Raw genomic sequence first — 23,015 nt, 5'->3', positions numbered from 1 at the left:
ACGATGCCCAATATTTGTATTTGTAGCTCCTGCCAACAGGAACTGCTTGCAAGTGGTGTTTGTTTCCTATAAAAGCATGTTAATTCAGAGGCGGCCACAGTGTAAACTAGCCTGGCGTTTTACAGATGTAGCCTGTTAAACTAAATCACTGTACCTGCCTGTTCGTTTCATATGGCTAAGGCAGGATATCGAGCCAAGTCTTAACGTGTGTATATATATATGATCTCTGTTATTTCAAATGTATTTTTAACATTTTGAAAACATTATGCCTGCCAAATTGGTCCTTCATTATGTGGTGTTCATTTGGAGATTCTTAAATATTCTTGAATGACTTAGTTGGGTGGGGGCTTGGAAAAAATGAAATCAAATCACAAATTCAGTGTTAATTCATGCATTGCATAAAATAGAGAAAGCGGTGCAGTTAATTATTTAGAAAAAAATACTATTTGTAAATATATTAATATTTAATTTTGTTTATTTATGAAATCAGATTCTTTTTTTTATTGTCATTTTTGCTTCAGTCATTCATCAGGATGTCTACAAAAGCTTGAGATTAATGGAATTAATGGATCAAGGAATTAATGCTCTTATTCATCAAGGATGCATTAAATTTATCAAAAGTGACAGTAAAGACATGTATAACTTTTCAAAAGATTTCTATTTATTAGTAAATGCTGTTCTTTTGAACTTTTTATTCATCAAGAATCCTGTTTTCAACATTGATAATAATAAGAAATATTTCTTGAGCAGCAAATTATCATATTACAATGATTTCTAAAGGATCACGTGACACTAAAGACGGAGTAATGATGCTGAAAATTCAGTTTTGCATCATAGGGATACATTACATTTTAAAATATATTGAAATAGAAAACAGTTATTTTAAATTGTAATAATATTTCACAATATTACAGTTTTTACTGAATTTTTGATCATGCAGCCTTGGTGAGCAGCCTTCCTCTCAAAAACAAAAAATCTTACTGACCTCAGACTTTTGAACAGTAAAATGTGTTACTGTACTTAAATTTATTCATGATAATTTATTTACATCAGATGATAATATCGGGGGCCTTTGTACTACCAAAATGGCACATTGTCATATTTAGATGCCTTGAGTTATAAGAGACACTGCTAATATTTAAATTTGTGTGGTGCATTTGTGATGTGGGTGTGAACATAGAAAAAAATATTTACACTAGAATTGGTAATTAGCTTTGAGCCGCAGGGTATGCCAGGATAATGTTTATTGCTTTTCATAATTAACATAGAGAGCAAAAACAAGCCATAAATTAAACATGTTATTCAAACTGTAGTATGTGTTTCACTTTCTGAAGCATTTAAATGTTCAGTTAAAGGTCCTTTAAGGTTTTTTCCCATATGTCACATTATTTTGTGCATGTAATACAATGGCATTGTTTAGCAACGGTACCAAATTATATTCAGAGATATATCTACAAGCTATTCAGTTAATACAGTGCAGGCTACTGACAAAATTACATCGAAGGCATTTAAGAACTTACAACTATTATATAACATTTTTTGTTCCATTTATCTAGTACAAAATCAGCAAGTAGCTGAATTAAGGTGATAACATTAAACTTGAACAGATAAATGTTCACGATGAACAGTGAAAATTGCCTAATTATATTGTTTCAAAAGTAGACACACAATGTCGCACAGGAAATCGGTGAATCTTTTTTAAACTATAGTTCAGTGAGGATCAGTTCACTCGTCTCTAAAGCTGCATGCACAAAACAATGTGACGCATAAACCAACAGTGTCTCATTTCAACACTTAACCACTACTTGTTGGGGGAAAAAAGGTTGTTAGTGGATAGTCTATATGTTAGTTACTCCCCTCACTGTGTGTTCAACTAGGTCGAACTTTAGATATTAAATATCTAAAACATTCCATGCGTTCCAGTCTTTCGATACATTCTAACAAAAGCATTCTTTATCTGTTTAAACAAATACCCACAAGCAGGATCACAAAGCAGCCCAGAGCCTCTGCCAGGCAAATGTCTGCGTGCCGTGTGAAACCGGTGAGTCACCGAGCGTGATAGTGGTTTGTCACATGTTTGAGAGGCATCTCTTCATCACACACCCGGCTGTCAGGTACAGAATAATGAATTGCCTCTTACAGGAATTGCTCATTTGGAGAACAGAGAGGCCGACTCGTTCACACACGCATACTGAGATAGATGCAGCGTACCAGGCATATGTTGTGCCTTTATGAGTAAGAAACCAAAAGAAGAGAAGGGCCTCCACATTATCTATCTTTATTTTATTGGTAAGGTCTTGCATATAGTTAATCTATTAACTAACATGAACTAGAAATACATTTGTTACTGTATTCATTAATCTAAATGTTCAGTTAAAATGTTCAATTTATTAATTCATTTTTGCCTGATTGATCAGTGTGTACACTACATTTTATGAAGTCAGTTTGGTGTTTTTTTTAAGTGGAATTAATACTTTTATTCAACAGTGATGCATTAAAATTGATCCAAAGTGACAGTAAAGACATTTATAATGTTACAAAAGATTTCTATTTCAAGTGAATGCTGAAATCACAAAAATATGAAGCAGCATAACTGTTTTCAACATTGATAATAAGAAATGGTAACACTTTACAATAAGGTCTTGTTTGTTAACATTAGTTAATGTATGAACTAACATTCAAATATAATATTTGTTACTGTATTTATTCATCTTTCTTAACATTAGTTAATAAAAATATAACGTTGTTGTTTGTTCGTGTTAGTTCACAGTGCATTAACTAATGTTAACAAATACAACTTTTGATTTTAATAATATATTATGGAATGTTGTTTTTAACATTTACTGATATTAATAAATGCTGTAGATGTATTGTTCTTTTTTTAGTTCATGTTGACACATTAGTTAATGGTAATAAATATAACAATCTTGTAAAGTGCTACCAAAGAACATTCAACATCAAATCATCATATCAGAATGATTTCTGAAGGATCATGTGACACTGAAGACTGGAGTGATGATGCTGAAAATTCAGCTTTGCCATCACAGAAATAAATTATATTTTAAAATATTCAAACAGAGAACAACTATTTTGAATAGTAATAATATTTCACAATGTTACTGTTTTTAACGCATGTTTCATCAGAGCCTTGGCTGAGCATAAGACACTCCTCTCAAAAACTTTTGAATGGTCTTGTATGTTACTGTAGTTAAACGGCATGTACCACCAAAAAAATGTGTCACATTGTCATATTCAGATGCATTCAGTTCTCCTAAGAGACAATCCTTCCACATTATAAGCAGCTATCCTCACATCACCTCAGGGTCAGCAGAGACAGCTAAGAAGGATGGAGAGGTAGAAAGAGAGCAGGAGGGAAAGAAGTACGCACACATGTGTAGAGAGAAGGCTGAGCGTTCACGCCCCCCTCCGAAGCCACATGACTCATGAAGAGCAGCATCACACCCACCCCTTCCCTCTCCGGAGAACCACGCGTCTTCAGAAGGAAAACAGAGGAAGGGAGCAAAGAAAGTTGGCCCGCACGACTCCGGTGATGTCACGAGCATGTGACCCTGCTTCTCCAGTGACAGTGTTCTGAGGGAAAGAAAAAAGATTTTTTAAAGGCTCGTGCCTCTTTGGGTTTGTGTGAAGGCTCCGCTCACATCCCGAGCAACCACAGAACCGCAGAAAAGTTCGGCTCTGGATTTTTGCATGGGGCTGCCGGCGGCGCGTAAATGGTTAATTGTCACCGGTCAACTTCAGGTTTGAGGACTGCACCAACCAGTAAGTACTCTTCAACCAACCGCACTATCCTCTGCAGCAAGCTTGGCTCCGTCCTGTCCAATAGGGCGACAGATTTTTGCATTTTTTCCTAAACCAGACCTGGTTATTACTTGTGGTCATGAAAATAGTTGATACAAAAATGCATTTCTTGTGGATGTTTTTTCCTTTTTTGCATCTTCTCCTGGCACGCTCCTAACCTAAGAGGCGTCAAGGGTCACCAAAAACCACAGAGAAGCGAAATTTGGGACCAACGGTGGCGACCATGGCATCCAACAGCCTCTTTAGTTCTATGACCCCGTGTCAGCAGAACTTCTTCTGGGGTAAGTGCCCAAGGATTTCATCCTGTTCTTGACCATTCCACGTGCTAGACCGTATAATAAGGAACTGTGTTTTGAGAAGCAACAATCATGTGTTGATGTTTACAAACATTCGGCCAGGCCAGCCATCGTAAAGCCTGACTGCGTGCAGGAACTGTTGAGGGGAAGCTCGGGTGCTGAAGTGTCATTGTAAACCTAATGCAGGCTTTTTGGGATGTGCATCAAAAAGCAGGAGTTTGAAATCCAGTATGAAAGCAAATAAGTGAATGTTTGACTGTTAGGTCAGTAGGTGTGTACAAGCTGAAAGTCCAGAAGGGTTACAGATGAGAAGGTCACCGTCAAGTCTTGAAATGTACTAGATATTCTTTGCAAAGTGTATTTAATTAAGTAAGCATCTTTCTAAAACTGTCTGGCTGTGGGTATATGTGTATATATATAGATATAGGAATTATTTGTGTCGGAATAAATTCTAGTATCTTTTAAGTGACGTTCACTGAAAATCCTACTCGTTTTATAATTTATGACTCCTGGATGCTGAGACGAAATATACAAAAATAGTGTCTGAAATTGTGGAAAATATAAAAACATTATTAAATACACAAGAATAACAGACAAGCACAAATCCATATTGTGCATTAAGAAATATGACTTTCCCATGTCACAGAGAAGTAAGAGAGCCCATTCATTCTGATCTATGGGTTTTGCCGATTCCTCCAAGAGAAATGTTGTAAAGCCGTTTTGGAGTGTGAATGTCTGCTTTCCAAACACAGCTGTGCGAGGCCTGCTCCTTCAGCACGCGTGCTGTTCTGTGGCGTGTGTGAGCGGGGAACCCAGAGACACTTGCAGCAATCAGAGCCCCATTAGCATGTTAACCTCTGACCCATGCTCTCAGGGGTGAGAGGAGACCAGGATGAGAACGGGACGGGGGGAAAGTTTGTCTTGATTGTGGCTAATGCAGATATGTACATGTACAGTAAAAGACCACGTGAGACTCTCACTCTAAACAGTTAATGTGTGGTTTTAATTTATGCACAGAGTTTTTAAATAGCTATATTTTGCATTAAGGCAACATTTTATATTTAACGGACAGTATCATTATGATTCAAAAACTGTTTATCTTAACATGCTTGAAATTGCCTTCATGGAAGAAGTTGATTCTGTGTGAGTTGTTAGAGACCTCATTATCAAAGTTATTTTATAGTATTTTTTTCTGCAATATTTTTTTGCTATCTTCCTGAAAGTAGAAGTCGACTTTGTGACCAAAAAAAATTGTTCTCTTATGTTATGTGCTTTATAGATTTTGATCCGTTTAGAGGAACATATTATTTAAATAATTTTATGAATAAATAAAGGTTACTATTATTGTTTTACACATACAGCATTGAGGTCTCTGTACAGTTTAAACTCTTTGTGTGTGGTAGACAGGGGTGCTGGCAGTTTGACATGCATTCCACATTTTATATAATTTGCAAAATTCTTAACTCACTGTAAAAAAATATATGATCAGTAAGTTATGACAATATATGTTTTACATTGCTTTAACTCAATAAGTTTAGCAATTTTCAACTTTTTTATGTTATACAAGATTCAACTACATTTTTTAAATCAGTTTAATGTAATTTAAGTTGAAATGACTTAAACATCTAAGTTGATTGTACATACAAGTTTACAATTTTATTACAGTGCTGAGAGTTTTTAACTTTTCATATTAGTGTGCACTGATAGATGTCATGACCAGTGAAGAAAAAAAAAAGAAAAAAAAGAAACCAGACCCTAACAGACACATTATATTTCATTCAGGCTCCACTATTGAGAGATTTGGATTTAATTAAGTAGAAAACATTCTCTGTAACGCTGCCTAATGGCAGATGGGTGTGGAGTAATTGTCTACATGTGTGGCATGAGACAGACTCGCTAGGTTTCTCCAGGGCATATTTTGTTGCTCGTTATCAAAATCGAGCTACGGTATTGACAATTATCCCATGGTAGCAATTATCATCTAGCCGAGAATGCAAGACGTTTTCAAAATAAAAAACTAAGATTGATGAAATAAAAGAAGACGGTTAAGTGACTCAAAGTCAATAAGCGTTCCAGAGAATCCCAAATAATTTGAGACGAGTATTAAAAGGCGGCTTCTGTTGCATGCATCGTCTGCTCAGATCCCACCGCCCGCCGTCATTCCTGAGACATCTTAAAAGCAAACCAGACTTGCTTTTTCCGAAGCAGTGCCAGAGCGGGGAAGCCCTCTCATCAATAGGTAATTGAAGCGAGGGGAAAATCTCTGACCCTGAGCTGCAGCTTCTGTGAAAGGGAGAGGATCATCTAAAAATATCATCAAAGCCATATTCATTTAGCGCTGTTTAATTGTAGCTGGCGAGCAAACATGTAATTTCGACAGCAATTTTTAGATATTGAATGGTCCTTGGGGTGTATTCATTCACTAATAGTCAGGTAGAGTTTTGTGGGCACACTACGCCTTTTGTGAAAGGACTTTGAGGTTATAGTCTCGTCCTTCACTGTTGCCCATTTCTATAACTAAAATAACATATAAATTATACAGTCAAATTTAGTGACAAATATCATTATGCTTTTTAGATGTCATATGACAGCCAGTGGTAAGATTTGAGCAGTTGACTTTTAATATTAAATTAATTCATATTTTAAATAAATATTTATTTATTGCTCTTGTGATGTTTCACTTACGTTCTCAATAAATCATAATTAAACTAATATTTAGTTATCCTATTTATCTATATTTTTGTGTTCACATTCTCACTAAATGATAACTGCTACTGTAAAATAATTGTACATATGAAATGCTTCACAAGCACAGCCAGATGCACAGTATAAATGTAAAAATGCAAGGTCACTATCTATGATCTCTTTTTTTATTGTATCATTATTTATTATTATCTGTCTGTTTTATTGTGTAATGTGCCTTGAGAAGCTAAAGTTGATTCATATTTTTTCTTTTCTCTGGCACCAGAGAATAAAGAGCCTCCGTATTAGGCTGCATTTACACTGCAGATCTTGATGCCCAATTCTGATTCGTTGACTATGTCCAATTGTTTTTACGACTAGCTTACATCTTCTTTTAAAAGTGTATCATATCTGAAATCTGCATTTACACTACACACTTTGCGACACAAGCCAAGGTAGGCGTACTGACCTGGAAAAGCTGAGCCCGAAAAGGAAGTAAAAACCGCATGATTTGCAATGGACGCAGAAATGAAAATACAAGCTTTTCCAGGTCAGTAAAACATTGGGTTGAGCCTTCGTCCTCCATTGCGCCTTTGAAAAGAGTCATGTGATCGTAGTTGGTCTCTACCTGAGTTGACGTCATTCGCCACGTTGCTTTTTCAATGACGTATGACGAGAATATTCGATCTGTCCACTTACATGGCAGACGCAAATGCACGAATCCGATTCATATCAGATTTATGAATCTGAGAATCTGAAACCTGAGAATATCAGAATCCATGTGCATTTTTCCAGCTTTCATGTTCATGGGTCATATCCGATCTTTGCCACATGCTAGGAAATAATCGGAATTGGGTCACTTGAAACATAATGTAAATGCGGCCTATAGAGATCCTAAAGCACTGTGTGAATTTAAAGGTACAAGCGAAGTCATGTGACAGGAAGCATTGCAACAATGCTGCGATTGGCTGATTACCATGTCAATATGATAATGTCCTATTCATCACTATGATTGGCTCATTACCTTGTAAATTTAATTAGTATTAATAATATTTTGGACTTTAATGTTTTAGAAGCAACAAAAAAAAACGTAGCGAGTCTTTAATGTGACTTCATTTTAATAAAAACAATGTTAAAGGGATAGTTCACACCAAAAATGTAATTTCTGTCATCATTTACTCACCCTCATGTCGTTACAAAAAAAAACTTACGTTTTTGTCCATACAATGAACATCAACAGGATCCAGTCTTGTTTGAGTTTGAGGGTGAGTAAATGATGACAGGATTTTCACAAAAATACAGGATTTTTTTTTTTTTTTTTTTTTTGCATGGTAAATAGTCCATGAAAACATCAACCGGAAATGTAACATGAATTTCCTTTCAGAAGTCCACAACATCACTGAAATTAGTCCAAGCTAAAATGATTCTCAATGTTTAGATGTGCCCGGTTTTTATGAAATAAAAATAAATAATGAATTAGATTGATAAATAATAAATAAAGTCTTAAAATTTTGATTAAAGAGTTACTCTACACGTCGGATGGGATGTGTTATATTGTCCGACACCGGCCTTTGATCAATCCGATGAAGCTGGTGGGAACTGACAAATGAGAAAAGGAAGAGGTAATTTGATTAACGCACTTAGTCATACAGTTGAAGAGCATGAAACCGATCCCTTTTGTCATGGTCAGGGCATATGCACAGACTGAGCGCCGGAAATGAAAAAGGTTGGACATAGAGCGTCAGGATGCAACAGGTACCATCTCTTAATTTGGTTCTATTACCAGCCCACACACCCCCTTAAGGATAGAGGTGTTAAATGGATCAGTTGCACACCTGAAGAGTAGCATGTTGGCAGTGGGACTGGCTGCGGACTCCCACACAAGCCTAATGGTGTAATCTGAGCGGGCCAGTGACACGTACAGGAAGAAGTAAAAAAGGCAGGGATCACCTTGCGCCTCTGAGCTGGTGCAGCAGTATGTCACAAGAGACAAACGGCTAGATCAGACACCACCCATCTGCTTCGGCGGCGTCTTCATCACCCTCGTCTTGTTTCCTCCCACACGTTTAAACGCGATAGCTCAATCACACTCGGCACAAAAGGCCCTATCTGTTGTAAAACCCCCTCGAATCACTGACATGCCACCTGCGCTGCGTCCTGCACCGGACACAAAGGTTTCTGGGAGGCGTTCCCGCCCACAGCAGCCCACACACTTTCACAAAGGCTGAAATGAAATATGTGTGCGGCACAAAGCCCAGAGAGGGAGAGCGCACACCTTGGCCCTGTGTTCGGTAATTGACTTTGATGTCACACTGACGGTGTTTGAGGTGTCTTGAGGGATGCTGGGAAATCCATGCATGGGGAACGAAGGGGCAGGGATCTTCTTTTATTCACTTTTACTCAGCACGTATTCAGACGGGATTGAGAGAGAGAAAAAAAGCCTCCAAAACAAGACTTTGAACTCGAGTCACTCATGAGGAACATTTGTGTTTGCCTAAATAGGTCTTTTACACTTCAACAAATCCTGTGTATGTTCTCCTGGGTTTTATTTTAGATTCTCTTTAATGTTCTTTGAATAGTAGGGGTAAATGTGCCCGAGCAGCAAATGCTAGACTCTTCAAAGCGGCAACATATAATTACAGCACATTAGTTGATTTGTTGGTGGCGTGCATGTCTCTGTTGTTTTGATGTGCATGTGGGAAATGGAAGGTCTGTTCTCTTAGGCGAGAGAACGGCAAAACACTGATTTAACAAGAAAGTTCCCAGAGAATTTAAAGCATATTGTGACTTTTTTTCACATCGTCTCTCTTCATAAAATGAGTGAGCTGCCTCGCTGCATACTGGCTATACACAGACTGCATTCTAACCATCAAACTTCATAAGTGGCTTTTTTATAACGTTCTGCATAGGTAGAAACTCATGGGATACCGTTCAAAAGTTTGGGGTCGGTAAGATTTTGAAAAAAATGTTTTTGAAAGAAGTCTCTAATGGTCACCAACGCTGCATTTATTTGATCAAAATAGAGTATTATGTAATATTATGAAATATTATTGCAATTTAAAATAACTGTTTTCTATTTGAATATATTTTAAATGTAATATATTCCTGTGGTGGCAAAGCTGAATTTTTAGCATCATTACTCCAATCTTAAGTGTCACATGATCCTTCAGAAATCATTATAATATGCTGATTTGATGCTCAAGAAACATTTCTTATTATTGTCAGTGTTGAAAACAGTTGTGCTGCTTCATATTTTTGAACAGTGTTTATTTGAAATAGAACTCTTTTGTAACATTATAAATGATTTACTGTCACTTTTGGTGAATTTAAAGGTGCACTAAGCAACTTTTTTTTGTTAAAAATGTATATAATAAGCGAGTACATCATGAATCCACCTTCCAACCCCGTGTTTTAGTCTTATCCTGAATCGCTACAGTTCACCTATAATAAGTGCGGAGTGGCCCAGTACCTGCGTGACTCGTCATAGACATAAACAGAGAGAAGTAGTTCCGGCTACAATGTTTTTCCACAAGACGCATGCCGTTTTGTTTAGTATACGCTAGAGCGCTAAAAGATACATAGTGTAAGTGCAGTCCTGCTGAATGATAGTAATCATTTATTTAAAAAATACTATGTATATCTTTAAATTATTTGATGTTTTTTTATTCACCATTTCCCTCACTTCATCCGCCATCTTTGCCGTAGTGCTTTTTGGATTGATTTCACTGTGATGGCTTCGATCACCACAATGTTCACTTTGAATTTGATCTGAGGATGCTGCCAACCTTTTGGAAAAGCCTTTAAATAATGAACATAGACGACGATGCCTTGAAATGCTGCCTTTGTAGGAGTCATTAGCTACAGTATGTTGCCAAGTGTAATTTTGGTGAAAAACGTATCATAAAAACCATTTGTGAATAGAGCAGCGTTTAGTCACATGATCTTTTTCCATGTGCACCTCAACTAAAAGTAGTTTCCATAGTTTACATCTTCAAGGGCGCATATACATTTTTGTTTTCAATTTTGTTTTTTTATCCAGCACTTTTTGTGCAATATATCCCAAAGTTTGCATAAAATATGTGGACAGACACCCTGCAAACTCTTTGTGAAGACAGATCCTCTCTGTGAGAAAATGCGCTTCATGTGTTTTTCTTCTTAATGTAATTTTTTTTTTCTTTAGAAGAAAGACAATATTGTCTTGGGAGGATTATTCTTGACATATATAAATGTGCTTTCTCCAGTCATATTTTGGTCTGTTAATTGTTATGTGCCACAGTTCAAATTAATCACAACTTAAAAAGCAATAATCTGTGGGAACAGTGTATGGAAAGTGATAATTGTTAGTAGATTAAAAAAAGACATAAATTTCTCATCAAATATTGTCCCTCTTAAAGATGCTCATAACTTTAAATGTTTGATCTTACTGACATCATGTTGCTTTGCAATTTCACAAGTTCAGAAATTTCTTTTAATCACAAATGATTTGTGGAACAACCAGAAGACCTTCTGTGGAAACAAAGCAGCTTGTTCTCATCTAAATTCAAATAGTCCTTAAAACAATCCCACATATATGTGAACTAGCCACATGTTCATACCAACCTACACTTGACCACCGGTATACACACTCAGCCCACGCGCTGCCCATGACCTTCCCCTTCAGGCACAGTGGAATTTATCTTTCTGGTAAACAGCAAGCAAATGTCTACTGGGACACTCCTCGGGGCTTCAGGATTACAGTTCGGTTAACCCTAGTCTGATGAAGCCAGCTCTTTACTGCTATTTGCCTTCACCTCAACCCTGTGGCGACGTTTCGTCATGCTATGTGTGTGCAGTTGTTTTTGTGTGTGTGTTTGGATCTAAATACTGGAGCTATTGATTATTAATCAATTAATTAGGTTCAAACATTATTTATAATAGTGGTCCTCAACTGGTTTTGTTTCAGGACCTAACTTAGTTTGACAAGCCGTTTTTACTTTTATTTCAGAATTCTTGATATCAACAATTCAATTTTCACTTGTTAAAATGCTAGTTCTTGATATCAGGAATTAGATCTCTACTTGTAACAATGGCAATTTTTCATATCAGGAATTACATTTCGACTAGTAAAAATGTTAATTCTTGATGTCAACAATGACGTCATTACTCGTAGAAATATGAATTAGAATGCCATTCAAATTCAATTGTTAATAGTAAAAATCCATGGCAAGCCGTTTTAACTTTTATTCATTCCCAGGATATGAATTCTTGATATCATCGATTTAATTTTCACTAGTTAAAATGCTGATTTTTGATATCAGGAATTACATTTCCACTAGTAAAAATGTTCATTCTTGATATCAACAATGACGTCATCACTCGCAGAAATACGAATTCTTGATATCAAGAATTAAATTTCAACTAGTAAAAACTATCGTTCTTGATATCTGTAATTATATTTTCACTTAGTTACTGTCACCATAGGCTGCCATTCAAATTCAATTGTTGATATCAAAAATTGATTTAGCTGAAATTCCAGTTTGCCATATCAGAAATTAAATTATTACTAGTAAAAACCACCATTTTTGATATCAATAATTATGTGGTTACTAGTGCAAATGTCTGTTGTATATCAACCATTGAATTGCTACCATTCAAAATGTTCATTTTTGAAATCAATAATTCGGTTGTCACCTTAGTGACGATGTTAATTTCTGATATCTTGAATGTGACTGTTGCTAGAAAGAAAGCCATTTTAGATATCTGAAATTACTCTCCTAATTATTGATATCAGAAATACATTTTCAGATCTCAGAAATAACAAATGTAACATGTTGAAATACATTTACAGATATTAAACATTTCAACTAGTGAAAACTGAGTGCTTGATATCAGGAACTTATATTTTACTATAGTAACAAAGTAATATTGATATTAAAAAATATATGATTTTTACTATACGAATTGAATCAACAATTGAATTTGAATGGCAGCCTGTGGTGAGCCTGTGGCAGCTCATTGCTACTAGTAGAAATCTAATTCCTGATATCAAGAATTAGCATTTTAACCAGTGAAAATGTATTGTTGATATCAATAATTCATATCCTGGGAATGAATAAAAAGTCAAAATGGCTTGCCATACACATAGTGTAGAAGCAAACTTGTTTTCTTTTGCACAAAATGTAAAAAATGTGAGACTGAATAAGAAAATGCGCTTTAGCACATAGTTGGATGTCATGTGCATTTAGTGTTTTATTTTCGCTGTCGTCTGCAAACCAATCAGAACAAACCTGCACTTGTGTCGTGACACAGTTGCTTGAGAACCACTGATTTATAGATCCTCGAGGGGAAGATCATAGGAGGCTACTGTTTAGATACAGAAATGTATCACCATATTCTGTTTTAGTTGTGTGATTTATTTTCAGTTAATTGGTGAAAATGATGTTTTATAAAGATCAGACAGTCTTGCCCTAGAGCTAGTTACATAAAAGCATGTATAATTAGTGTAATTGGATGGCCTCCTGGGCTTTTAATCAGCAAAGTAACTGATTTAATTAGACTTAGATGTGTTGCACATCTAGATGAAGATCTTAATGTCTAGAGGAGATCTTCAAGAGGATAATTATTTTTTTCCAGTCACAACATCTCCTGTATTTTAAAATGCTCATGTTTTTAACACATTAAATGTATTTTCATCCTTTCATGTTAATAACGTTATTAAATGATCATGATTTGATCAGTTTAGCAGTTAAATAAAACGAACACTACAACACAGTGAATTTGAGACATCTGAGATCCCTGCAGTTTAATGCCAAAGAGTAATTTTGTTCAATTCTGAAAATGTCTAGATTGCACTGGTATGTCGCAGGCAAACCACAGGCGTATCACTCCTAAAGTGCTGCGATTACCAATAATATAAATTCTCCCAATGGGATTCGGGAAGACAGTCAAATGTTCCTTCACGAGTTAAAATTCTTCTGAGTTTGGTTCAACACCCTAAATTAGATATCATTTGGATTTCAAAATGAGGCGCACATTTTGGCTGCTACAGTAAAATCGCTCCAACTTTTGCATGAAGCAAAGACTTTTGCATTTACTGTAGTTTCAGCATAGCTGCAAAAGTAATTAATCATTTCGATCTACTGGAACCCGTCATCTTCAGGGGTGCTTGAAGAATATCTGCATGTCATTTTTGCATGGACAGAAAATGGGCAACCAAAACATTTTATCATAGAAAGATGTCTGCGTGTTGAGAACTCGTTTCTTTTTTGGGCCATTTGAACTCATACAATCAACTTCCAGTGCTATAGCGGGGCGAGAGAGTTCAAAGAGGCTGAATATAATCTGTTCAGACTGGAGTCGGTTCCGAAAAGAAAATATTCCCAAACCCTAAAGTCATTGTGGCAGTATCATTACCCTTTACTCGCAGTAGCATTTTCTCTCAATTACCTCCCTGCTATCACATTTAGCCTGTTGCAACAACCGTCACGAGAGTCGGAGACTGAGAAGACTCGTTTTTTTTCTTCGATTTTTGGGTTGAATTACCATTTTCCCTTAAGCACTGGGAACGACGAACTCTAGTTGAAATGTCTTGAAAGAATAGAGAGCTGGACAGGTTTGCACCCCATGAGAATGATTCGATTTCGAGCAAACAATGGCAGCCTTATTTTTATGCAAAAGAAATATCAGACTGGTAGCCAAGCAAATCACCTGGTTCCACAGATTTTTGACGTCCTGGAATAATTCATTTAATCCACTGCTGTGCACATATGGCCAGGTTATATTTTACCCCCTTCCTAAGGTTTACATTCAACTCTTTGCAGCTGCGTTAATATCCCAACTTTCCCTTTTTTCCCTTTCACCCAGACTTTTTTCTTTTTTAAACACCTGAGCACAAGCCCTCCTGCATCCAAACAGGGAAATAAAGCCGGAGCTGTACAGCAGCGAGGTGATAGGTGATAGCTCCCTTGCGAGTTGCTTTCTGGATACCTGCCTGTTTGGGTTGTCCTTTGGTTACTCAATCCATCAGTAGTTCATATTATACAGCCAATAAATCATCCTCAATCTACCGCTGGATGAGGTGAAATCCCCCCACATAAATCTCCTATTAGTTTTACCTTGCACACAAAATAGAACTAACTGACTGTGGATACATGAGAACGGCGTAATAACTATAAATATTTTTCAACTAACCAAGCCGTTTCAGAGAGGAAGTAGACCCGTGCAATCCACAGCGGAAGGCGAAAGTGTGAGGTGGAATTCTGAAGGTTAATCCGGTCCAAAATAAGCACGCTCTTGTACAGAAGTGATACCCGACCCTCGTCCAGGAGTGCCTCGTGTGAGGGTCTGCTTTAGACTGATCCCTTGATTATTCCTCTGACTCTGACGAATAAATCACTAATCCACACTCGCTCAATTACACAGCAGATACCAGTTGGAAATGCAACCTAACCTATGAATGTAAAAGGAAGACCCTTTTTGTGGGCTGAATGTTTTGTTTTATATACAAAATAATATGTAGTTCCCACCAAAAGTGTTTGGACAAAAATATCAAATCAAATACCATTGGAAAGGTATACACTTTTCAAGCAAGTATTACACACACACAAACTTAGGTTGGGTTTTTAATTATGATAAAAACAATATATAGTGCTCAAAAATGTAAAGTATTGTGGCACTTAAGTTTAGTTAGTTTAACTTATTTAGAGTAATTCTTTATTGCACAATGCACATTTCTTAACATTAAGCCTAAGGTGTGTTTTTTTTAATATCACTATTAGTAAGGAATCAGGATAGTATGATGACTGTATAATATCAGTCTTTAAATGCTAGTCAATTTACTGATATTTGCGCCATTATTTGCCACCCAAAAAAAGCATGTCTTAAACTAGACTCCAGTTTGCGCTGCTCTTGGTTGGTCATTATGGAAGTGATCCGGCTGCGTCTGTGTTCTTTAATGTCAGTAGATCACGAACAGAACTTTCCACTCCCATCTGTGCTGTTTTAGAATTGAGCTGTCACGCTAATTTGCCCTGTTTAGTAAATCTGACCCAAAAAGTACAATTGTAGGGTGTATATATATATATATATTAAGTACATAGATATAAATGTATTTGGAGTATACTTAGCATAAAATAAATGTATTTCAAAAACATTTTGGTATTTTTCACTATAGGGAATATAAGGAAATTAAGCAATGTTGCTTTAATACAGAAGTTCACTAAACAAGAAATCAATATTGAGTAACTTATACAAGTTACTTTATTTTATTATTTTATCTTACACATTACCTTTATTGGTCTCACTTTATTTTGATGGTCCCTTTAACACATTCTGTTGACTACAAGTAACGTTGCACCTGAATGTCTACTAACTCTTATTAGAGTTTTAGTAGAGTATTAGTAGACTGGTAGGGTTAGAATAAGTTGACATGTAGTTGCAAAGTCAGTAGAATGTCTTTTGGGGGACCATCAGAATAAAGAATTAGCAGATATTAAGCAGACGGTCTACTAATACTCTAATGAGAGTCAGTTGACATGTAGTGTAGTCACCAGAATGTTCAAAAGTGACTTATGTATATATATTGCTGTTGTACTGCACCAAATAGTTAGAAACAAAGCCACAGCATAATTAACTGTTGTGCGTCCCGAGCAACACAGTAATGGCGTTTAATGAATTAGTTGATTGAATAATTCAATGATCACTAGTTCGGATTCGGTCACTAGTTTTGTTCCTGAATAAATCTGTGTATTAAACGAATTGTTTGAGTGACTCAATGAGTCATAAAGTGACAAAGACTTGGGCTGTGTCCGAAATCGCATACTCTCTTCAGTAGATAATCACTTTGAATAAGTAACTACTTCACGACAGCTAAAAAAGTATGTTGTATAGTATGAGTGTGTGTAGTATAAATGTAATCCGGACGTACTACATTCGCCATGTCACTGTCATGTGACCTACCAGCGTCAGGTGCGTCACTACCATTCATAAATCCTCTCCCGTGGCCTCATGGGATAGTAAAGCGTCCATCGTACGCACACTTCAGGATCTCTCTGGAAGTACTAGGTCATATGAGAATTCAGAGTTTTCATGATGTAAATATGTAACCTGCAAAAAGAATCACAAGTTTTTATTTTTATAAATCTTTAATGTATGTTTTGTATTACATTTATGATACGTTTGTGACAGAAAATGATCAAACAGCCTACTGTTGCTATGATTACCTGGTCATGAGAAGACGTTTGCAAGCAGCAGGTAAACATACATCTCAAGCTCAGTAAATATATATATTTTTTTTTCAATATTTAAAGAGAATGTATGTTAACCTGCCGTCAAATTGCAGTTATAAGGTAGGCCTCGTCGGAATATCAGTGTGACATGTTTCTCAACACACAATTCACTGATGCGGGGATCTAGTCGCACGCTTACTTGAAGTCAGGGAGTATTAAAAAAAATCTCTGAGCTGTCGCCATGGCAACAGCCTTCAATCTCTTATACTTAACTTTAGTGTTACGGGTATTTTAGTGGGAGCCTTTGTCACATATTACCAGCCTTTTTATTCCCCTTTTCCCCCTCACAAGCCGCAAAAGTTCCTTTTCTGTTCCTATTTTTATGTACAAGTGATCTCAATTAAGGACCTCCATGAAGGCTAGAGGCGGCAGACAGTCATGCCAATGAGAGCAAAAAGGAAATTGTCTTTGTAGCCTGCCACCAAAACCAGCCCCCACTTCTCCATCACCACCACCACCACAGCTCCCCCCCCCCCCCACACCACTTTCCATAACGAACACAGCGCACATCCCAAAAAACCACCGTGTTCCTGACATTTGCGACCATAGCACGGTCCAATTTGCTCTCGGAGCCAGTTCTTGTGCCTCACTGGCTACTCAAAGTACTGAAGATCTCGTCTGCACTGATGATGTCACTGACCAGTCAATGACAAAACGACAATTAAAGGCTCAGATTAAATCTGGGGGTTGAAAGGATGTTGAGAAGGTCTTCCTGATGAGGTAAGGCCACGAATTCTGCGTAGGCCTACGACTCATCGCCATCCCGCTCTGCGCGCGCGTATGTTCTCGTGAAGCGTGCCAAGGATGGAAAGTAACTATTTAAAATTGGAAGCCTCCGTAGCCCCATCAAATTGCTCCCCACATAAAGCCATAATTAAGTGTCTCAAAAAATGCACCACTGTGAAATGGAGCCCTGATCCAGGGACTTAAGTGGCTGTACTTTTCCTCTCAACCGTCGAAAGAATGCAGGACGAGAAAGAAGCGGAGAAAAACACTCATGTAGCACGTTACATAATCCCAGGGCTGTATGAATCTGAATTTGAGTCATTTGGATATCATTAAAGCCCTGGAGCTCAGTGTCTCTTCGTGTTTACATTAGCAGTCAACAATGGTTTCTTTGTCCCGTGTCATCACTTATAATTTGTGGGTGGGGGGGGGGAGTGTTGCTGGTGGATTTTTTTGCATGACTACTTGTCTGGTTGCGTTGAAACCGGCCTCTTTCAGCCGTTTCTGATGAGCGACCCGCGCTGGATTACGCTGTCAGCTCGGCGTATCACGGCATCAGCAGATAAGGGTTCGGTTACGTTCGGCTTATCACATCATCAGCGTTTGAGCTGGTTCCAATCCAGCACGAGTGTCTGGTGACAAACAGCTCAGAGTAGCGCGCAGTAATCCCGGGCTCTTGCTCGGTGGATGCCTTTTTAACCCCTCATCTTTGTAGCACATCATAGCCAGCTGTGTGGGCTCCGCTTGGCTCATTAGGAGATCAAACGAGACGCCCCGAAAAGAAGTGGGCAGAGCTCTCGAGGCACAGCGAGCCACTCCAATCACGTGCCTTCGCTCAACGCTGATATTGCTGGCAGATGGCGGCCATACTGTACCGGCAAAGTGGATTCAGATGTGATAAATGCTCTTTGATATCTCGTTGTGTATATGATTCAACACGCCTCTCTGTTTGGACATGTCGACAGTTGCTTTATTCCTCTTATTAAGTTTTATTTGCATCATTGTTTTATTGATAGCCACGAATCTCGAATGCTGGCATCCATCTGTGAGGCATTATTAACATAAATCATTTTTCATCAACATTGATTTTATTTCCCAAACAAATCAGTGATTGAGACTTGAGCAAAAACCAGGCAAGCTGTTGGAATAATAGAAAGGGTCTTTGTGAATTCAATAGTATCTACTTTGATTTACCTGTTGTTGTTTTTTATTGAAAATTGATCTTTAATAACGTTGGCCAATCTTGAACACATTTTCGGTGCTCGGGGCAAACGGAGAGGCGGTGTAATTCAATCGCAACTTGTATAACTCAAACTATTTTTCTCTCTCTCTTAACGACGTGCCAGATGCATGTCAGTGCTTCCTGAAGCTTTTTCTATCCCTCCCACATACAAGAGACTCGCAACGTACCCACGAAACCATCGCCACCCCCACTCATGCCACCCTGCAAGTGTATGTGAGCATTACTAAGCTACTTTAGCCTGTTTTCTAGCTGTGGTTATGAATCTGTATTCCTGAACAAGCAATCAGCAGATCATCACTTTTTTTATTTTGATAGTTTCGCAGTTGCTTTCGGTTGGTTTGTTGTTGTTTTTTCATGACAGAATGGCAATATCTGAAGGTCTCAGTGTTAGCTGGAGGATACTATATTGTAAATGTCTTGCTTGTTCTTCATGTTCTTTCGCATTTTTTCTTCTCTGCTCTTCTGGAACATGTTTAAGGCATATGCTTTTCCCTACTACTGAAATATTAGGTTAAATATTAAAGCTGAAGGAGGTACCAAGACAAACATTTGGGAAAATGTTGATTGACTGCTGTCACTGATTGAGCCAGATTGATTTCTCTCGCACATTTCTGCCAAGATTAATTAGACGCTTTGTTTATATGCTATTTTGTTTATTGGCTGTGTCTGTGTTCCCATCAAAATTATGGACCTATTATTCCAATGAATTTTTAAATGTGTGAAACATATTGCAACACTTATGACTTGAGTTAATCACAATCCGTGAGCCTGAGTCAGAGGGAGAGATTGCCATCTACAGTATCACTGTGAGATGGAGAGTTAGAGTTATTAAATTACATATTTTACATGGAAGGCTGTCTATGGAACCTCTGTTCAGAGAGTCAAAAGAAGCTTTGCTCAAAGGGTGTTAAAACTGTAGCCTGTTTAGTCTGTGCTTCATGGGGTTGCAATGCGTGTGGAAATAATATGATTGTGAAACTATTATGTCATAATGGCTCACTCAAATTATCCCAGCATGTTGCTCTGCGAGTCACACTTTCTTAGAAAAAGATATGAGAAGCTTTCAGGTAACTCCACTTCATTTTCTTTGGTAACACTTTTACAGTATGTTACATGTAGTTTTTATTGTAATTATAAATTATGCATAATTACATGCAACTAACCCTAAACCAAACATAATCCTAACTTGTAAGTACATGTAGTTAATTAATATTACTCAGTACTTAAATGTATAATTACACCAAGGACACCTTAAAATAAAGTGTAACTTTTTATTTTATTAAACTCCTTTTTTGGATCGGAGGGCGTTTCTTTTAATAATAGATGTCACATGTATTTTTAAATGTTAATATTATAGTATTTGTCAGCCAAAACAATAATTAAATATTTTATGTTCATTTTTACTGTTAAATGAATTGTATTACTGTTCAATTTTGCTCGAATATTAATGCAAAACATAGTTATTGGGGCATGTTGTCACAAAAGGTCAATGTGTTTTTCCTGGTCTATAATAGTGAAAATGTCAAGACATTAAATTATGTGCCTGTACAATAATCGACTTTATGTAGAAATGTTCACTTTATTAAGACACGTGACAGCAGATGCTTATGGGGAAAATCAGTACTTTCTGAATTCTAACCATAATTTAAAAATGTCCAATTGCCCTTTTTTCAGTGTCTAAAAAAACACAACATACACATCAATATAAGTCCATATTGTGAAGTTCTTCTTGTAATCACCACGTGTGGTTTAATTAATTTATGCATGCAAATTCCATTGCCATTTTGCATATAGAAAAAGGACCTAGCCTAATTTAATAATGTCCTTTCTGCGACTGGTTTCAAGGAAAACACAAAAATGATATGATATTTTCACAATGCAGTAATTGAATCTATTCAGGACCCACAATTTCCATTCAGATATAAATGATAATTGCAATGCAGTTTTAAACTCTCACAGGCAGAGTTATAGACTAAAGATCTACATGATCGGTGTACAGTTGAGTTGACTTCAGTTGAAATTTTATGATGTGATCGGGACATCACGTGTTTGATTGGCATCACTTTAATGATTGCATGATGCTGGAACTATATGAACCACAAAAAAGAGAAATCCCTGTCTTCAAAGACCAACCACATTGGAAGCAACAAACATTTCGCCTCCTGAGCTCTTTTCATCCTTAAAGCTTAATTTGATCCTGCGCTCTCCAGGGAGCGCTATTAGAGAGAACTTCACTGATCCTACACACCAGAGACAAAACATCGCCTTATATTTATTATTATCTAACAGATATTGTTAATATGCAATGAAATCCGACTGTCTGTTGCCTACTGTACTACCTACGTCTTTATACGCACTGAAAGCAATTGCGTGCCAGCGCGCTCTAACACGTTTTCTGATTAGTTTTTTAGACAATTTGTCTAATCTGCTGTGATAAGATTCATACAATCTTAAAACTTTTTCAGAGACCTGACCAAACCGTGCACATTCACCTTGTGGCGGCGAATTAAGCGCCTTTTAATACAGGAAACGTAGTTAATGACGACTGAGCGCAAAGCGCCAATTGAAGTCTGGTTGAGTGTGTGTGTAACCCGCAGCACTTCCCAAACTCATCAGACTGCAGCGCTGAGCGCACGGAGAGGGACTGACGGCGCTCCTCACACGCAACCAGAGGACATACGTTCGTTTTCGGCTAATTTCGACTGTTGTGATGCGCATTCCCGTAGATCCCAGCGTCGGCCGGAGGTTCAGTCCGCCGGTGTCGGTGAAGATGAATGATGTGAACCCGAGCGCAGGACAGCAGCAGCAGCAGCAGCAGCACCAGGACAGCGCGGTGGTGCCGAGACTCCGCGCGCAAGAGAACCGCTCCATGGCCGAGATCATCGCCGACCACCCCGCTGAACTGGTCCGGACCGACAGTCCAAACTTTCTCTGCTCGGTCTTGCCTTCTCATTGGAGGTGTAATAAAACCCTACCGGTTGCGTTTAAGGTAAGAACTTGTTTTTAAATATGCATCTTGGAAAATGCGTTACTGTTTATGACTGCGTAAATAGTAATTTATTAGGGTGACATGTTATAACTGTGTAACATGGACACTGGATGTAATGTAAAGTGTTTGGACGATTGTTGTGTTAGTTTTTAGGTCTGCATAACTTTGTCAAGTGAAAATTGAAGCTTGTGCATGTCAAATTTTCTATGCAGTTTTAACACTTCTGACTGCACTGAGAAATAAGAACATAATTACAGTAATATGATGTCTTAATTTAATAAAACGTATTTAAACAGCATTATTAATAGGCCTAATTCATAATATACCAAAATATTTTAAGAAGTGCCTTTTAGATTTTAAGTGTAGCCTGTGCTAGAGATCGAGATTACTTGCATATTTTTATTTTTATTGTTAATATTTATAATAATTATTTCTTTGCTGTCCCTAATGACCCATCAGCTTAAATTTATACAAAAAAATGCTTCATATAATTGTATTAATTTCAGTCCGTTTTGCTGAATGTGTCTATTTTGTCAATTTGTCACAGATAGTTACTGTGTCAGTAGTCTGAATCATGCCTTTGTACTATTTATACTCTAGTAAGAGTGTGTGAACAGCAATTTTCCCCCTTAATAACAAAATAGACGTTACTGGAACAAAGCTTCATTTAATAAGAAATAATGACATTGCTCTGGCATTATTCACTGTTTGATGTGTAATTCTGGCCTGTGGCAGAATCATTCCTCTTGGCTCGTGTTTATAGTCAGGCCTGTGCAGGTGTGGTTAGCTATTAGGGAATTGCCAGATTAATAGCTAGATTAGTAATGATGAAATAGAATTCCAAGATCATATGCAAATATATCGCTTTAGGTGCAATATGCTGATTCATGTACTCACTGAGCTAATAAATGCCGTCTGATGTAAACTACATTTTTAAATGTTTATTAACGATAATGATAGATTGTCACACAAGCACAACATAGACATTATTATTT

At 37.2% G+C, this 23,015-nt stretch overlaps 1 protein-coding gene across 3 annotated transcripts in view; it reads left to right on the top strand.

Annotated features, from left to right (window-relative positions):
* The first annotated feature begins 3,500 nt into the window (after positions 1-3,500).
* The window catches only part of runx2b (RUNX family transcription factor 2b), a 51,495-nt gene continuing 31,980 nt past the window's right edge, over positions 3,501-23,015 (top strand). The window contains exons 1-3 of one of the 3 annotated variants that reach the window (XM_084090336.1): positions 3,501-3,780; positions 3,983-4,100; positions 21,758-22,020. In XM_084090336.1, coding sequence (XP_083946462.1) covers positions 4,043-4,100; positions 21,758-22,020 — 321 coding nt within the window. In that variant the 5' untranslated portion in view covers positions 3,501-3,780; positions 3,983-4,042. Of the gene's footprint in view, positions 3,781-3,982; positions 4,101-21,148; positions 22,021-23,015 lie in introns of those variants that run through there. The other 2 variants (XM_084090337.1, XM_084090335.1) reach the window with 2 other exon arrangements.

The sequence above is a fragment of the Abramis brama genome (genome assembly GCF_963993115.1).
Source record: "Abramis brama genome assembly, chromosome: 18".
NCBI classification, from domain to species: Eukaryota; Metazoa; Chordata; class Actinopteri; order Cypriniformes; family Leuciscidae; genus Abramis; species Abramis brama.
The sequence above is the reverse complement of the archived record's forward strand: the minus strand, read 5'-3'. Positions and strand labels throughout refer to the sequence as shown.